The sequence below is a fragment of the Nannospalax galili genome, unplaced genomic scaffold (genome assembly GCF_000622305.1).
Source record: "Nannospalax galili isolate Female #2095 unplaced genomic scaffold, S.galili_v1.0 scaffold572, whole genome shotgun sequence".
Classification (NCBI taxonomy): domain Eukaryota; kingdom Metazoa; phylum Chordata; class Mammalia; order Rodentia; family Spalacidae; genus Nannospalax; species Nannospalax galili.
In genome coordinates, this window is record NW_008331829.1 from 1897860 (window position 1) to 1916983 (window position 19124).

The following is a 19124-nucleotide window of genomic DNA, read 5'->3' on the forward strand; positions in this document are numbered from 1 at the left end:
GGTTATAGTTACCAGGGTGATATTCTAGGCTTAACATTCATCTTTAATAATAGTTATCATCAGTGTGATATTCTAGGTTTAGCATCCATCTTTAGTTATAGTTATCTTATCAGTGTGATATTCCAGGCTTAGCATCCATCTTTGGTTATAGTTACCAGGGTGATATTCTAGACTTAACATTCATCTTTAATAATAGTTATCATCAGTGTGATATTCTAGGCTTAGCATCCATCTTTAGTTATAGTTATCTTATCAGTGTGATATTCCAGGCTTAGCATCCATCTTTGGTTATAGTTATCAGGGTGATATTCCAGGCTTATCATCCACCTTTAGTTATAGTTATCTATTGCTGTTCCTGACTTTTCTCTCTTTTTGTACATTTATTAGATTCTTCTATGTTGTATACCGACTATTTACTCACAAATTTAAATGTTTGTAGACTCTTCCCTTCATTGACAACGTGTTCTGTTTTCTTTATGAGTTTAATCATAGTGTCAGTTCTAAATTGTCCTTGTGTGTTCCAGTGTAGTTACTTTTGGGATACACTGGGGGTCCATTGACCACCCTTTTTGTAGGCGTTTGTATACCTCAGATTGAGGGGCTGTGGGTTTTGTTGCCCTAGGTCTAGTGCCTCTGTTTTTACCCCTCATAGGAAGACAGAGCTTAGAGTCAGGCCCTAGTCTCTACCTTCTTGAATAAATTTAATAGGGTCAATGTCCCCAGGTACTATTAAACTGAACTACCTTCATTTTCTGCCGGGTCAGAAGGCAGCTGCTGTGTCAAGGGATTCAATGTTATTAGATGCTATACTAGGAGGAGAAAATATCCTTGGGTTTTCATTCCACCATCTCTGGAGATTTAGAGGAGAAAATAAACAGCCAAGAAAGAAAGTCTGCTTAAACCTCATTGCAATAGCACTTTAGCCCAACAGGCACAGGAAGGCCAGGCTAGCCTGGTTTCTGTTCCATGTAGTAATTGTTCCTTTTACACTACCTATCTGTAAGCACACATGCTCATACCTCAGTGCAGGCTTTATGTATGTCCTGTGTATTTTATATGTGTCACTTATAGTATGTTCATGTCTCTGAATTTTTTTTGCATTTGAACAGCAACACATTTTATCACAATTTTCTAATTCGTTTCCCTGTTTACAATAGTCATGTTGCTTTTTTCTAATTTCTATAATAGACTATTCTGTAGAAAGCAAAATTATTCTTGTCCAAAGAACAAGATTGCTATAGTTACTGATTGACAAGTTGCTTCACTTTAGCTGTGGGCTGTTCATGTCAACAGTGGTAGATATACCATGAGCATGTCAGGTGAGTCTAAGCTTTAGAGAGATTTGTTAATAAAATCTGAAGCATGATAATGGTACTGTTTGAGTGAAAGAAAATAGACTATACATATTTATTTTCAAATGGGATTATGGAATGCTGCAGTAGTATGTATTAGGATCTGCACATACACACACACAGGAATGTAAATAAATAGAAGAAAAGTGTTGATTTGCTACGTTACTATTTTATTGTTTGGAACTTTATTTACACAGTGGTACTTAAATTGTTCTGCTAGTTGGATGACTCCACTGTAAATAAAACATGGCTCTCAGAGCAAAAGGTTTTATTGCTTTTCTCAGACCTCTCTGCTAATTGGGTAAACTGACATTTTAATGGCACATCTACTGCTTCTGCATTAATAATTTGAACAACCAACTTCTATGACCAGGCTGCTCTTCACAGCAGAGACCATAGTTATAGGGAAGCATTCACTGGGGAATTAATAACCAAAAGCAAGATGGATTGAATATGCTAATATTTGAATTGTAAGGAGAAGACTTCAGGAAACAAAAAAAAATAGAATAGAAAAAGTGTATAAAGAACTGATTCATTAGAAAGTTACAGAATTTTGGAAAGTAGAGAGATAGTTTAGTTGATAAAGTATTTTCCTTAAAGCACAAGAGATTGATCCTAAGAATCTCATAAAAAGCTAACTGTGCTGTGCTTGGAAGGCCAACACTGGAGAGGTTAAGACGAGCAGAGTCCTGGGTCTTGCTGGCCAGACAGCCTAACTTTCTTGATAAGGCCCAAGCTGGTGAGAGACCCTGCCTCAGAATTAAGTCGGAAGGTGCCTAGGGAACAACACAAGAGATGAAGGTGTCTTCTGGCTTCCACCTGCACCTGCACACGGGGGTGGGAGGGTTGACTAGCAACGTAGGAAACTCCAATCTAGCTCAGTTAATGTTCGAGAAACCACAGAGCACATGCAGATCAATTAGTGAGGATTGAAACGCACAAACTTCAAACCTGAATTTCTATAAATGTGCACAAAAGACTGAAACAAATAAATACAGAATGCACAACTTAAACTGATTCTAAAAAATTTTATTCTGTATCAACTGTAATAAGCTGTAGGTCACAGAAAAAAAATCTCAATACAAAAGTATCCATCACATACAGACCTTATTTTCTGCCCATAATTATGTTCAATGTGGGTTTCAAAACAGTAGTGGCAATTTAAAAATAATTCAAAATTATTTTAAAATATTTTTGAAATAATAAGTATATTTGGAAAGGAGTATAATCAAAGTGCTAAGATTGAAACATCTGGAAATTGAGGTGACTATATATAAACAGCAGTGCATTACAGAAACATGGAAATTCTGTAACTCTAACTGTATGACTATATTGAAATCAAAAAGTAATGAGCAAAGCATAGAAATTAAGTTACATCAAGAGTAGCAGCACATCTAGTGACATGTAAGAGCAGTTAGTAGATATAGGATTTAATATTAAAGGAAAAATAAGAAACATTTCACATTTGAATCCTATCATTCTTTGTAAAAGAAATAGTCATTTTTCATAAACTTATAGAATCTAGGCAAAGAAGAAAAGATCTTTAAGATGTTGGGAGATTGTAAAATACAGATATCAAAACCAATCTAGAACGCTAAATAGGTAAAGTTATCAACTAAGCACTCACATGCATGCCTGTGTACACAAATACCGCCAAATACAGAATACATTTTGACCAAGGAGAGCTTATTCCAGAAATTCCATTCGTAAACAATTTAGAGTGAAAAGCCTAAAGCTGTCTCAGTAGATGATCCAACATCTGCTTATGGGAAAACCTCTTAGCAAAAAAAAAAAAAAAAAGAACTGGCTTTCTTAATGCGATAAAAGGAATTTCCCAGACACACATATCAATTTTAAGATTAAATCTTAGAAACATTCTTTTTGCTACTGATTGAAGACAAGGACTAAAGACTCTGTTGTCACTGCCCCATTTCACTGTGTGTGGGCTCTGAGACAAAATGACAGGTGCAGAGCAGGATACAGGTTCAGCGGGCTGTCCCTGTAGTCTCAGCCTTGGGAGGCAGAGACAGGAGGATCTCAGGGACTTGGTGACCAGCTGCTCTAGCTAACGGATGAGCTTCATGTTTGGTAAGAGATGTGGCCTCAAAAATAAAGGGACACTGAGAAGATTCCTCAGCCACTAAGGATTGGATGGAGAGATGGCTCATTGGTTAAGTCCTTGCTACCTAAGTGTGAGGAACGGAGCGTGTATTCCCAGAACCCAAGTAGATGCTGGATGCCCACAAGGAAACTGGATTTTCCAGACAGTTGGGCAGTTATTCATATGAACTCACAGCAATGGTGAGAGCGTGTATAAGTCCCGGGCAAGCTCAAACCAGACAAAATCCCAGCATAGATGTGGGAAAAGTGGGTGAGAAACCCCAACCTACCTGAGAAACTGTTGGCAAGTTATGACTTCTGGGAAGGGGAGGTTCTGTCTCATTTAGTGTTGAGACTCTCAATAGGTTGACCAGTCTCCAGTGAATAAACTCATGCCAAAAGGGCATTTGGGGGCACAAACCTGACTCTCTCTCTCTCTCTCATATATGTATACATTTGCATATATGTATATTAATTACATATATATTTATGTATATACATATATATTATAATATTTATTAGACTACAGAAATTTGGTGGTACAGATATTAGAGGGGACCTAAATATGATCAAAAATATATTATTGTATGAACTTCAAAAAAAATCAATAAAAAATTAAAAAGGTCCATTATAAAACCAAAGTATAAATTTAAATAGCATTCTTACCTATAATACAAATTGTTAGAAATGCTTTTGATAAAATACTTATGAAACAATAAAAATAAATTTAAGAAAATTGTACAAAACTTGTGGAAAAATAATAAAAGTATGTAGAAATGCATAATGTCATCTGCAATAAACTAGGGACAATTCCATATTCCCTACCTCGAGTCTGAAAAAATATGGGACTGTTTGGAAAAAATTTTTAAAAGACAGTGTAACCTCAGCTATCAGTAATAAAAGAGTCATGTGGAATTATTTTACTGATGATACTAGAGAAATCACTTCACGTTTTTTGAGTAAAACTTTTTTGGGTAAACAGCAGACTATGGATAAACCAGTATCTTATGATGACAAATTTTGACTGTCAATTCGACACACCTGGAAAGAGGAACCTCAGCAGAGGAATTTCCTCTATCAGATTGGCTGGTGGGAATGTCTGTGGGACATTTTCTGAATTCCTAAATGATGTAGGAAGGTCTAGTCCCCTGTGGCTGGTTCTATTCCTAAGCAGGTGGGCCTGGGCTGCATAAGAAAGTTGACTGAATGTGAGCCTGAGAGCAAGCGAGCCAGTAAACAGTGACCTCCTTAGCCTCTGCTTCAGCTCCTGCCTCCAGGTTCCTGACCTGAGTTTCCCTGGATAACAAACTATAATATATAAACTAAAATTAACTCTTTCCTTCCCAAGTTGGTTTTGGTTACTGTTTTATTACAGCAACAAAGAAACCAAAGACACCTCTTAAATTTCCTCTTTTACAGAAATAAGAACTGTCCGTTTGCAAGTTCAGACAGTAACCAAATTCAAGACAGTGACTAATGTAGTTGGTTATCTAAAAGGCTTGACATCTCCAGGTAAGTACTGTTAAACATTTATAATTTATACTTCATATATGAAACCTCACCAAAAATATAGTAATTTAAAGATATAATTGAACTTGCTACTTTAGATGTAACTAGGAGTTCGTACAACCCAAAGAGTTGATTGCTATGAAACCATGAAGCATGTTTCACTTTTCTCTCCTACCCTAGTTCCACAAAAATAAGCTTTATTAGAATGTGTTCAGGGGAGCTGGTAAAGGAGACAACAGAAGAGATTTGTTAAACTGGTGCTGGCTTAAGAAGGCAATGTCCTTTTTATTTTATTCACCTGGAAACCATAGACATTTTTCCTTTCATGAAGAAAATCATCTTAAAGGAAGTATAATAGTTTTTAATGATATGGTTTTGAAAAACAGGTTGAAAGTTTTTGTCACCAAACAGAACATCCCATGTCATCATGCTTTTAGATTGTAAAGATCTTTATAAAAATGATCACCTGTGGAATACACAAAAATTCAATAAAGAATTTTTAAAAACAATTATAAAAAAGAATTGAAAGAATCTTAGAGTAAAAGAAAAGTCATCATCTGGTTAGAATTTTTTTTATTCTACTTTTTATTTATTTATTTTTACTTTATATTCATGAGTGTTTTGCATGCATGTATATAGATGCACCACTTGATTTCAGTGCCTATGGAGGCCAGAAAATGTTGTCAGATCCCCTCGAATTGGAGTTACAGATGGTTGTTAGCCACTCTGTGGGCGCTGGGAACGGAATGCTGATCCTCTGCAAGAGCAGCCAGTGCTCTTAACTGTGAGCCATCTGTCCAGTTCCCGTGGTTAGATTTTACACTTTATTATGGACTGCTGATAGAGTCGTCAGTCCCTATTGCTTAGGGTAAAAAATAAAAAATAAAAGTAATTGACAAGAGCTGACTGTGGTGGCACAGCCCTTTAAACACGAAACTTAACTTGGGAGGCAGAGGCAGGTACATCTTTGTGAGATGGAAGCCAGCCTGGTCTACATAGTGAGTTCCAGGCCAGTCTAGCTATAGGGAGAGTCTCAAAAAGATCAAAATAAATAGTAAAATGGTTGACAGTATTTTACTTAAGAGACTATGGAACTATACCCAAACTTGTCGTAAGACTCAGTCACAGGTGAGCATTGAATGGGCCTGTTAACAGAGGTTTTTGCTTTTTTTTTTTGCGTGTGTGTGTGTGTGTGTATGTATGTTCATGTGTGCACATGTGTGCACATGTGCTTTAGTGACATATAGAAGTCAGTGAACAACATTTAGGACTCTGTTCTCTGCCTCCACTGCAAGCTCTAGGGACTGAACTCGGGTTGTCAGGCCAGTGCTTTACCCATGATGCCATCCCACCCGCACCAGAGTAAAATAGTCCTTTATCACATTCACACTGCTTCTGAGGCTGTGACTGGGACACTAAATCAATTTCTCCTCAGAAGTATTCTTCGCCTTGGTGTTAGTTAAATTGACCTAATTGCTGACCCAAATAATTTTTCCATTTCTTACCAACCAACTCTTAAAATTTTCAGGGGAGGAATTTATTCTCCCCAACGTCCTCATCCTGGAGACTCTCGTCACAGTGTCCTTAAACCCAAATAGAAATGAACATGGAAACCTTTACAGTTGTATTTCAACCATTTCAATGAGTTTCTGTTGTAAGTCTCTCTAACTAAAGTCTAGAATATTTACCATCGCTTTCCTGTTTGGAATTCATTACAGAAAAGTACAGTTGTCCAAAAATTATCATGGATTTATAGTAAAAGAAATTAATCTACTAAGAGGTGATCTTTTAAAATTGGTGTTATCATTTGTGTTCTTTCAGTATCTTGTATGCAAAATTCCTCAAATTTTGCATATTTTGAATGTTATGTTAAAAACACGTTGCTTATTCAGATGATATTCTTAACCACTGAAAATCAGAAGCAATCATGGATTAGTGTTAACTCATTCAGGTCACAGGTGATCTCAAGCAGAAGTCTCAGACATGTCTGGGAGATGAGTGAAAAAATGTCCAGGTGTTTTATGTTTGCAGACCCTATATCCCATTAGCTAAATCTTAGTAACACATTGAGAGATCAAATGCACTGCTGGCTACAATTCAGTTTTGAAAGCGTAAATGATTTTATACTGTGATATTTACACAGGTTTTTTTTTGGGGGGGGGGCAATGAAATCAAGGAGTGATTCATTTATTCCAGGAAGACTTAGGACTCACTCTGTGTCAGATACTGTTCAAAGTACCTTACAAATAGTTCCCTACTTAAAACAACTGAATCCTGCATACATTTTGTTGTCTTGCGCAGTGTAGTTGAAGATACTAAGGCACAGAGAAGTCACACAGCATCCCGTGATTACACAACCAGTGGGTTGTTTAGTCTGGATCCCATTTTATACCATTTTCAGTTATTTACTTTCTATGCATGGAAGAGGACATTTGCTCCAGGACACATGTGTATGTTGGAGAAAAACTTGGGGGAGTCAGTTCTCTCCTACCACATGGGTTCCAGCAATCAGACCCTGGTCACCAGGGCTGGCCAGAGAAGCTTCTTGCCAACCTCAGTCCCTGCAGCATCGCATAGTAACATGATGATCAGAATGTTTTTCATTGATGCATAAGGACCCTTGGTCAAATAAATTGAGCCCTGTTATTAGTATGAATGACATGCACTGACAACAAAATCAGAGGGACTCAGGAGGTCTATTTTTAACTTATTTTATTACTGATAATAATTAGTGACACACACTGAAAGGGTCATATCTGTGTACCACAGCAAGCTATCTAAGGAAGTAGCAGATGGATTCTGGGTGACCACATGAAGTAAAATATGTGATGAGTTAAATTTTACAGTGCTTAATGACCTGATGGTGCTGAATTATTTTTCAGAGGACAGAGAATGGTAAAAACTGTAAGTTCAAATTGTAACTGAATCTCTAAATGCAATGTTGTCTTAATATTTATAGCTCCTGCATTGCTCTCCTCAGATGTACCAGCAATTCGTTAATCTTCACTGAGCTTGCACACATTGTTTACAGGGCACTTCCCACCACAATGCTGGAAAAACATTAGATAAGAGTTTCACTGTGGCGTATTTGTATACTTCATTAATTAATACTTACATGCAAAGGACAGTAATATGATCTAAGCTCTGAATTCATAATTGGCTTCAGCAGCTGTGTCTGCTTTGATATGTACAAGTGTATGAATCAAGGTGGGGCATGGGAAATGATAAAGCATATTAATTATTAGAACAATTTGGCTTAATTGTTGCTTATTTGTGCAATAGGATTATGTAAATGTCATTAAATTTATTGTTGAGGTTTACATTTCGTTCTAATTGGCTTGTTCCCTCCTCTTTCCAGACCGGTACGTTATAGTCGGCAGCCAGCACCAGGATGGGTTCAGTTATAATGGACAAGAGTGGGCCAGTGGTACAGCAATCATCTCAGCCTTTATCCGAGCCATGATGTTGAGAGTGAAGAGAGGATGGAGACCAGACCGTACTATCGTTTTCTGCTCATGGGGAGGAACAACTTTGGGGAATATTGGCTCATATGAATGGGCAGAGGTAAAAGAAATATGTTTAATTACAGTAATTTTCTATCAGGTTTTTTTTAAATTTTACTTTCCAGAGTATACAATGCAATATTATTGAAGGCAAAGAAAATTATGGACTCCTGAAAAGGGCTTCCCATCTGCTAATTGCTGAGGTTACTCCTAACTGTCTTTGTTACAAGGGAATTAGTGGTAATGAGAGTTGAGTCAGAGCGGGTTGGGTATGATCCGAACCTGAATTATTCCTTGTGCTATGTTGATGTGCACACCCTTGTGTCACTCACAGTACTGTTTACTATGTCACTGACCCTTTTTTAGAGGATAGTGTGATAGACAGTAGAAAAACCTGGGACTGGAGAGATGGCTCACCGGTTAAGAGCACTGGCTACTCTTGCAGAAAACCTGGGTTCAAATTCCAATACCCACATAGTGGCTAACAACCATCCACGATTCCAGTTCCAGGGGATCAGACACCCTCTTCTGTCTTCCTCAGGTACTGCATGACATGGGTGCACTTATATACACATATAGGCATAATGCTCATACACATAAAAAATAAAAAAAAATTTTTTAAAAAAAGAAAGGACCTGTTTACACACACCATTTGGGGGGAAAAAATAAACACATCTAAGAAGTCCATGATTTATTTGGAGTTAAGAACGAATCTTCTGAGCTAGGCCTGGCGGCACATGCCTTCAATCCTAGCACTTAGAAGGCAGAGGAATTCTGACATCTGTGAGATCGAGGCCAGTCTCAACATTGTAATAAGTTCCAGGCCAGCTGGGCCTACAGGGAGATCCTGTCTAAAAAAGGAACCACAAGAAAAAGCTTCTATGTGAAGGCTAATTAGAATGGCATTATATTTTATCTGTGGAAAAGGGAAATTGCATCAAATAACAGCTGCCTCCCTAGGTTTCTTTCCTCCACCCCACCGACTCCTCTTTCTCCTCCTGCTTACCACTGACCATTAGGAGTTCAGGTGGAATCACAATACTTGAGTCTGAAAGCTGAGATATGTGTGAGTGTCAGAGACACACAGTATTTTAGTATAGCTTAGCAATGGTTAATTAAATGAGGCCGTATTCAAAACATCGTGAGTACCATAATACTCACACATGTTTTTACTTATCTTTATGTGTTTTTTATAAAATAAGATTCAATGAGTATATTCAGACAAAAAAAAATCTATGTGCTTCTAGAAAGAAGTCATTTGGTATTCCAGTTTGTTTGCTATTTAGCTTTGGGGAGAAATCTATTAAATGGAACATTATGGTTAGAAATCTTGTTACCACAAAAAGTGAAATGTCTGTGGGTATCAAAGAAAATATCAATAATGTTCAGAAAAGAAAATAGCAAGTATTTTTTTTTAATTTGAGAGAACAAAAACCTTAAACGTGAGAAAATGTTTATGTTGCAAGTTCAGCAAGATTTACAAAGTTTAGAGGGAGCAGTTTAGTGTCTGCACATGAGGGAAGAGAAGGTTCCACTTCAAAGAATGAAGGAATCACTTCATTCTTTGAAGAAGAAGAAAGTCCATTGCTTCCTTACTTGTTTTTAATTAACAAATTTTCAAAATGGCAAATAGTAGTAGCCTCCGAACCAACACTTTAAAGTTCTATTTAAAATTGTTCACTTTCAAGATTAGTAAAACATTTTAAAAACAGCATTATGACTGTTCATGGATCTGGATTATTTTAAGTAATTCTAAGGTAATAAAATGGTGATTCAATTTTAAGCAAATATTAAACAAATGTCTTCAGGAATATTTTAAACATATTTCATTATGAATAACTGAATAGCTCATAACTTTTAAAATGTTTACGTTAATCTTAAATTAATAAGCATATTTATGAGCCACATTTTCAAAATAGGTTTGTCTCACAAATTGTCGAAGTTAAATACCTTAAACCTAAATTGATAGGGAATTATATTGCATAAATTTCTTGGGTTTATTTAAATATCAGTCATCCTAGGCTGAAAGTTAAATACATATGGATTTACATGTACGTGAGCAATTATTTCTTCAAACTAGGTAAATGTTTTGTGCTTAATAAAACATAAATTCACTTTTTAAGTTTTGTTCTTTTGATATGTAATTATTCAACAATCAGAGACTAAGTATAAAAAGTTTTGTGATATATGAATCCAAGAGGATAGAAAAATTACTTGTAATTAGAAAGATTAAGGCAGTTTTGGTGGTGACAACAGTAGGTTGCGTTGAAGGGGGTGGCAGGAGAATCATGAGTTCTGGGTCAGCCTGGGCTACACCTTTGGCCAAGCAAGATTGTGCATGCTTTTCATTCCAACACTCAGGAGTCAGACGCAGGTGGATCTCTGTGATAGCAATATATACATTTCAAAGTAGCTGAGCAAATCCGCACATTTAGCTGTCTTCTGGCTTTTTAGATGAGTGAGTGGACAAAGAAATAAGTGATCAAAATGGTGAACAAAGTGCAGATTTCACTATTGGCTGGTAAAATGTGTCTGTAACTGTCTGCGTAGCGGAAGTTCTATTTCAAACCAACCCAATTGAAGGGACGTTTAGAGGACCTTAGTTACCCTGTTGTATTTACTCCTGTTGAATATGTCTTCTGAGAATGCAGCATTTCATTTTATGGTGAATCCCTACTGGAGGTGAGTGACTGTTGATTTGCCGTGTTGCCTGGCATAGTTTTGCCTGCATAGAAACAGGATTAGGTGGTCAGTAAACTTACAAATGGGATATGAAGCGATGAGACTATTGCTGAATTGACTCCTGACTGATAATGGTTCCTTGAAGAAAGTTATGACATTTCCTCAAACAGGTTCTTTAAAATTACCATCCCTTCTACAGAGTATTGTTCATCTCCTACTGTGGGAGCACTACATTAAAGAAAGCCAAATCCTTTCTACCCTAAATGTGTTATTTTAGCACAGTTGACATCTCTGAGATTGGAGTAGTCTCTGTCTTGTGAGATTCCAATGAGAATCGCATGAATGGTTTGTGTTTTGTTTTGTTTTGTTTTTAAATGTAATAACACAATTTTGAACAATGTAATGGGCAGTGATGCTCGTTTAAAGGGTGGAACTTATGTTCATTTAAAATATATTACTTTCAAATCCTTCCCTATCTCTCTCATGGAGATGCAGATAAATTTTCAACATTAAACACTGATAAGATTATTGATAAGCTAAGGACTAGGACCTTGTAGTTTTTCTCCTCCCAATATTTCCTCTGTGATCTCCAATATCCAGGGTTTGGTCAGAAATACAAAACCATACTGCTGAGCCATTTTATGTTAATGGATTATATGACTCTCATGAGGTATTTGTAAGATAATATTTTCAGGTTCAGAATTTTTATTTGTCACATTTACTCCAGAATAAAGACTTAATTTGTACAAAAATAGCAAACTTCTTTAGAGGAAAGGACTTACACTAAGTTCAACAATGAAGTTGAACAATGTCTGTGCTCTAACTCAGTGAACATAAAATTAGATACTATCTTTGAAGAAAATATCAATTTTGTAGGTGAACTCCATGTTATGCTAACCTTTTAAGCCTTTTTCTTTGCAATGTGACTTCCATCACAAATGTATTTTATCATATGTTAGATCTAATCCTCTGCCATTCATATGTAAAATCCTTCTGTAACTTTGCTTTATTCTGTTCAGCAGTATGGAATTGCTTTTACAATAATACTTATACAAAGTAATAATCTTAAGTTCAAAATGCTTATTATTCAATATTTAATAAAGAAAAATGCTATTTCTAATTACATTAATAATAGGGTTTTTTTTTTTTCAGGATTTCACGAAGGTTCTACAAAAAAATGCTGTGGCTTACATCAGCCTCCACAGCCCCATCCGGGGCAACTCCAGTCTGTACCCTGTAGCATCACCATCCCTCCAGCAACTGGTAACAGAGGTAAGAGAGGCCTTCTGTCTAGGAAATAATTAGACAAGACTGCATTTTCTTCTATAACTTAACACTTTTTTTTTCCTCTTAAGTATTCATAAAATGATCTATAAGCATGTTAAATAATACATTGGTTTGCTTATTTGGCTGAGCAGTTGGTTTTCCTGAAACAGAGTCTCCCAGTGTGGTTCTGAGGGGCCTGGCGCTCACTTGGCAGACCAGGCTGGTGTCTAACTTGTGGTGATCCTCCTGCCTCTGCCTCCAAGTGCTGAGTCAGCAGATGTGCCCCCACGCCCAGCTGGTTTTATTGCTCACTGTTCCTTAAACTAAATGACCGTGTTCTGGACTTCTTCACCTGGTACTCTTTTATGGCCGTGTTTGTAAGAAATTGTGAATTACTCTGCTATGGAGGAAGTAAAACTTAAATATATTTTAAAGTTTAACTTTTTAGCTCTTATATTCCTAAATCTGTAGTTGTGCCATTTCTGTGATAAACTTGGTAACTCGCATTTTTTTTTTTGCCCTGGTTCATGTTTTAATAAATTTGGGGACCTATTCTATCTTTTTTTTTTTTACTGTATTGTAAGCATCCCCAAGGGCAATGGGACAGAGATAAATAACTTCAAAGTATTTAGAAAGTATCAAGTCGGATTTGGCAGCACATGTCTATAATCCCAACACTTTAGAGACTGGGGCAGGGTTCTGAGTTTGTAGCTAAACCAGACTACATAATGAGAATTTGAAAAGCAAACAAAATTACAGAAATTTTCATCAACATTTATGGAATAATAAACATTTATTTTTTCAACAGTGACATAAAATTAGTCTCATCACTCGTTTACTTTTTAATGTAATCACTTCTCCCATAGTTCAAAAAATGTAGCAGATTGTTTTTTCTTTTTTCTGAGCTGAACTCACACTTTTAGTTTCACACTTTTATTTTAATGTTCTTACAACTTTCACTACATGTAGTTATCTGTGCTCTTTCTCATTATGAAGACAAGCATGCTGTCTCTGGGCGGAATTTCCGCCCAGCACCACTGTCCTGGCATGGTCTTTGAGACTCCCACCAGTCTTCCAGTGAGTTCCACGACAACTGAACTAGAAAGAAAGATAACAAATAGTACATGGAATTACCCATAATTCTTGATCAAAATGTAATACAAACTAACATTTTATGACTTTCATAAAATATTTTCTAGTTTGATAGTTGTCCTTGACATTTCCATATGTAATGCAATAAAAAAGGACATTGAAGAAGAGGAAGTGGATAAATCTGTACGTGTGAGATGACCAAACCCTGGTGTCCATGCCCTGAATTGTATCCAGATTCTGCAAAGCCATTTTCCCTCTCTGTGTATTTCCTTGGATTCTCTGACTTATTTAGTGAAGTTAACTGCACATATCTCCCTTGGAAGTTCAGGTATTTAGAAAAAGTGCCCAGATGCTTTATGGATGTGCGGTTTTGTTTGCTTGCTTGTAGGTTTTGTGGCACAAGGGAGTGAATCCCAGACATTGCACAGCCCTAGGGTTGGATCAAGCAAGAGTCTTTTCCTTTTCATTTTTAAATTTTATTTTTCAAATGCTTTTAAAATTTTTTTATTAGTTCTTTGAGAACTTCATATATGTCTAAAATGTATTTTGGTCATATCTGTCTACTAACTCTTCCCCAACTTTTTCTAGACCCTCTCCCACCCTCCCCCACCCTCCATATCACATCCTTAATTTTTTTTGCTTTTTAAAAATTTATTTAATAACCACATGATTAGAAAAAGCATTTCATTACAGCTTTAACATATTCAATAACAATTTCTAGAGCAATGATACATCTTTCAAAAGTGCCTGTAAATTTTTACATTCACAGTTGAATTAATACAGTTATACAATATTGAACTCAGTATAAACCCTGTAAAACATAAAATTAAATGAGTTTTTAGCCTTTCAAAATGATCTCCATTTCATTTTAAAATATACTGTTTCCTACAGAAAGACTCATTTTTTAATGCTACTAACACTTAGATGTTTGTACATGCGTCTCTAATCTCTCTGTATCTGATTATTACTAGTCAAAGTTGATTACATTGGGATCCTTGGCACCTGAGTATGGCTATAAAGTCATCAGGTAGATTTCAATGGTAATGTTTATCACGTCTACTAATTAACGTGAAGTTAATTTTTATGTTTCCTCCTCAATTATAATTCATTTTTTAAATTTGTTGGGGTTTTTTTGTGTGTATAACATACAGAACATCCCAAAGAATCTTATTCATCTATATACCTACATCGTAAATAGCACCGTCCCCTAGCCTCCCCCCTCACTGGAGCCCATATACTGTCATCCCTGTTACTGTCCACTGTGATGTCAGTGCCCCCAGCCATTCCCAGGTGCTTGTCCATCTGCTGAATCTAGTCAGCCTATCTAGAGTTCCTTATTTTAGGAAGATCAGCTGTTCCTCATCTAGCAGCTGTTGTCAATATTCCTTTAGATAAGATTGGGGTCTGCTGTTCATTTTTTAAAAACCCACCTAGTACAGTTGTGTTGTCCGTATCCCCATGGGTGTGGGGCCGTTCCCTGGAGCACGTTCATCCTTCCCAGGGACCACAGCATTAAAGGAAACTGACTCTCCCTCCCCAGCAGTCATCAGCTTTCAGTAGTTCTTCAGCTAGGGCTGGAGCTGGTGAGCCACTCTCTCCTGTGCTGGAGTATTGATGGCCTGGTTGTGTCCAGGTCTTATGCAGGAGACCGCAGCTGCTGCGAGTTAGTGAGTATGGTGGTCCTGTCTTGTCTAGAAGATGCTATTTTATACTGATCCTCCCTGACTTCTGGCTCTTACAATCTTTCTACCTTTTCCTCTCTGATGGCCTCTCAGACTTAGGGAGAGAAGTTGTAATATAGATATAGATGTCCCATCTGTTACTGAGCTTTCTTCTCTGCCCTTTGATCTGTTGTGAGTTTCTGTATTAATATTACTTCAAACAATACGGTAGGGAAGGAGACAGAGTAAACTGAATGTGTTAAATACATACATGACATTGTCAAAGAACACCTTTAATCAATAAAACAAAAATACACTTTTTTATATCTCTGAACATTTTTATATTTATTATTTTTAATTTTAATATATGTGTATGAGTATATTGCCTGCATGTATGGAAGTGCACCTATGTCATGCAAAGCTCACAGAGGTCAAAAGAGGGCATCTTGTCTCCTGGGACTGGTGTTAGGGTGGCTGTTAGCCACCATGTGGGTGCTGGGAATCAAACCCAAGTCCTCTGGAAGAGCAGTCAGTGTTCTTAACCACCACGCAATCTCTCCATCCTATATCTCTGAACATTTTTAAAAGAGAAACTGTAAGGCATTTTGGTGCGTGTTCCATCTGTATGGGGGAAGCACGGGGTGTAAATAGTGAATGCCTCCTGGCAAGATCCTGTTCTTTATTGAGGACAGAAACATTTTTGGTTGCACCCTCAAAAATGTTTATATACTAACTTGAGATTTAAAAATGAGCTGGAACACATATTGAAAGGAAACTGATTGCTTTGAGTTCAGTTAGCAGGTAGTGAGAGGAGGCAGAGGGAAATATAGTAACTAAAAAACAAACCTGAAAAATACACATTTCTTGATAGTCAAGAAAAATATTTTATTTTTGTATGACACTGATAATGACAAATTAATGTATGTGCCAAAATAGCAATAGTTTGTTAATGAGAAGTTGAATGAAAACCAGAGGCAAGAACTAAGGCTTTTATTCAACTCACTCTTTCTGACATTTGTTCCGTTACGTCAAACAGGATTCATTTCCTTGGGTACTACTAACACTTTCCACAGCACCAAAAAAAAAAGAGAAAAGAAAAAAGAAAAAAATCATTTAAATTGTTGTCAGTATTAGACTTGAAAAGCTCAGTCCAAAACCTCAGATATGAGTATTGATATTTTTGAATTCTCAAAAATTTTAAGAAATTAATGATTATTTTCAAATCATAAATCATCTCTCCTTTGTGTATCTGAGAATATTAACTGCTGCAATGTACTAGACAGAATTACAGTGAAACAACTTTATTTTCTTATGATAGAGCTGTGAATGTGTGTGTTATACACATCCAGTGAGTATGCAGTTACGTAAAACAAAAGCAAAATGCACTGAAATATTTAAAAGCTGATACCTGTGTGAAATAAAAGAACAGTTGTGAATTTCCCAAATCTGGCTCCTGGTAGGTGGGCTTTAGAACTTGGTGTTTGTTTTTAGTCTTCAGTTAAAAGGATGGCTGCTGTGCTGGCTCAGGGTATTGGCAGATGGCCCTGCTGTTCATCTGCACATGGATTGCTTTGTCATGGGCAGGCAGATGATAACTCCAACAGATCAGGTGAGGCATTTCAAAAGCAGTTTTACTAGCTATGTTCCCACCATCAAATTCTGAGTAGTTGTTCCAGGTCATCCCCAACACTGGGGACAGAGCATCTTGGAATTTTCAATTAAATTTAAAAAATGATTCATGCAATTGAACATCTTGAATTTTTATGGAAATCTTTCTAAACTGCTTTATTGCTCGGCACTTTCTTCTACATAACGTAATTAGTGCACTGCTAATATGAAGGACCGTCTTCCATTCTCTGCCAACAAATGTAGGTATGCATGCTCACTGTCACTACATATATATGCATTTGTATGTATGTGTGTGAGTGTGCATATATATGGACATAAAGGACATATATACTGGCACTTTCTTCTACATAACATAATTAGTGCACTGCTAATATGAAGGACCATCTTCCATTCTCTGCCAACAAACGTAGGTATGCATGCTCACCGTCACTACATATATATGCATCTGTATGTATGTGTGTGAGTGTGCATATATATGGACATAAAGGACATATATACATACATATCTACAGACACAGTGATCATACACACACACACACACACACACACTCACAGTCACACACACACACTGTCCTCTGCTGTGCTCTACTAGAGACTGTGTAGTGTTCTGAGAGAATTGTTGAAGAGCACAGGCCTCCTGAATGAATGAGCATACTGTAAGAAATTCTTTCTAAGAGTTCATTTCTTGCAGGAAATTAAATTAAAAACAACTATGGGGCTGGAGAGACCGTTCAGAGGTTAAGCACACTGGCTGCTCTTCCAGAGGACCTCAGATTAGTTCCCAGCACCCACATGGTGGCTAAAAGCTGTCTGTAACTCCAGTTCCAGGGGATCCAGCGCCCTCTTCTAGCCTCCATGGGCATTGCATGCATGTGGTACACTTAAACCATGTAGGCAAAAACACTCATACACATATAAAAGGTAAAAATAGATAAATTAAGACCCAAATCCACTACTTCCTTAAAATTACAGAAGCTACTCAAGTCAGTGGCTGTGACGGGTGAAACTCAGTTGCTTCTATGCAAAATAGCACAAAATGTAAGGCAGGAAGTCTCCACAAATAACAGCGTTAAACATTGTTAAGCAACACAAGCATGCAAATACCTCTCGATAGAGTGTTCCTCTCTCAGTTATTTAGCAAATCATCTCTCATAGATCACAGGAGGTATTGATTTTGCCCTCAGAAAAACAAATTTGATCATCCATTCATTAGTTGGTGCTCTGTAAGTCTCAAGTAAATAAAGATGAAGTTTCTGCGAGGTTGTTTTGGAAGGCCTGAAGCATCGTATGTATGAGGCAGTCAGTCTAGCAAACTCTATTTGCATGTTACTTCCCAAGCACTGAAAGAGTCTGGGAAATCTGATCAGATCAGAGCTAAATTGCTCTGACACTGTAACACTGTGCCGAGCATAGGCAATGTTTGATAAAAAACTTCCTATAGTTGGCGAAGATTGTTTTCAGTTTTGCAAAGTATTTTAATTTTTGTTTTGCATTTTAATATATACCAAGACTCCTCACCAGGAAATATAGGGAACATTATCTCAAATCACCTGGATTCTTTCAAGCACTGGACCTAGATCTGGGTAATGGTACCACTTCTGAATACCCAAAGTCCATTTTGAGGCTCATTATGTGATGACTATCCATAGAGAGTCCAAGTTGTGTATGGAATTGCTGTGTTGTAAGGCACAGTGAGTACATGAAATGCCCACATGGCCCAGACCCTTACTTTGCCAGAAACTTAAATCTTGAGAAATTCCCTGAGAGAAGGAGCAAGTGTGAACTTCACAGAGGAACAAGTGTGATGTGCCCTGCACCGGACTTCACAGGAAAGAGGCAATGTCATTGGTTTAACTCAGACACAGGCATTACAGGACATTGTCATAAAAGACCCGTGGACTCCCCTCTATCTTTGCAAAGCCCAATCCTTCAGTCATGGAAGCAGACTCCTCTCTTACCAAACTGCTCGTTTCTTTTCCAATCAGTTGCGTAAATGTCCCAGCCCTTACCTTGCTCAGACTGACCATACTCCTGTTACTTCTGCTCCTGTCCTCTGTGAGCGACAGTGTGTGTGTGCTGTACCGTTGCTGTTGTTTTCTCCTGATTTCCCAGTGACTGGCTGTTTCTCCTCCTGCCTGACCATGCTGCTACTTGTTGAGGGGTCAGAAGAGATGGTGTGGGCCATTATCACTCCCAGAGGTCCTTGGTTCAGACACTTCAGATGCCAAAAGTCTGACTTAAAACCGTAAAGGTGTTTATTAACATTTCTTTGACTTTATGTTTACATGCTCAGGAGAAAGAAAAGCAACCAAGTTTTATCAATGTGTCTA

General features: G+C 37.2%; 1 protein-coding gene across 8 annotated transcripts in view; it reads left to right on the top strand.

The window, feature by feature from the left end:
* Naaladl2 (N-acetylated alpha-linked acidic dipeptidase like 2) overlaps positions 1-19124 on the top strand; it is a 1296606-nt gene that overhangs the window by 904025 nt on the left and 373457 nt on the right. For all 8 annotated transcript variants that reach the window (XM_029560548.1, XM_029560545.1, XM_029560549.1 and 5 more), the window contains 3 exons: positions 4872-4964; positions 8320-8525; positions 12299-12418. In XM_029560548.1, the coding sequence (XP_029416408.1) occupies positions 4872-4964; positions 8320-8525; positions 12299-12418 (419 nt within the window). The remainder of the gene's footprint in view (positions 1-4871; positions 4965-8319; positions 8526-12298; positions 12419-19124) is intronic.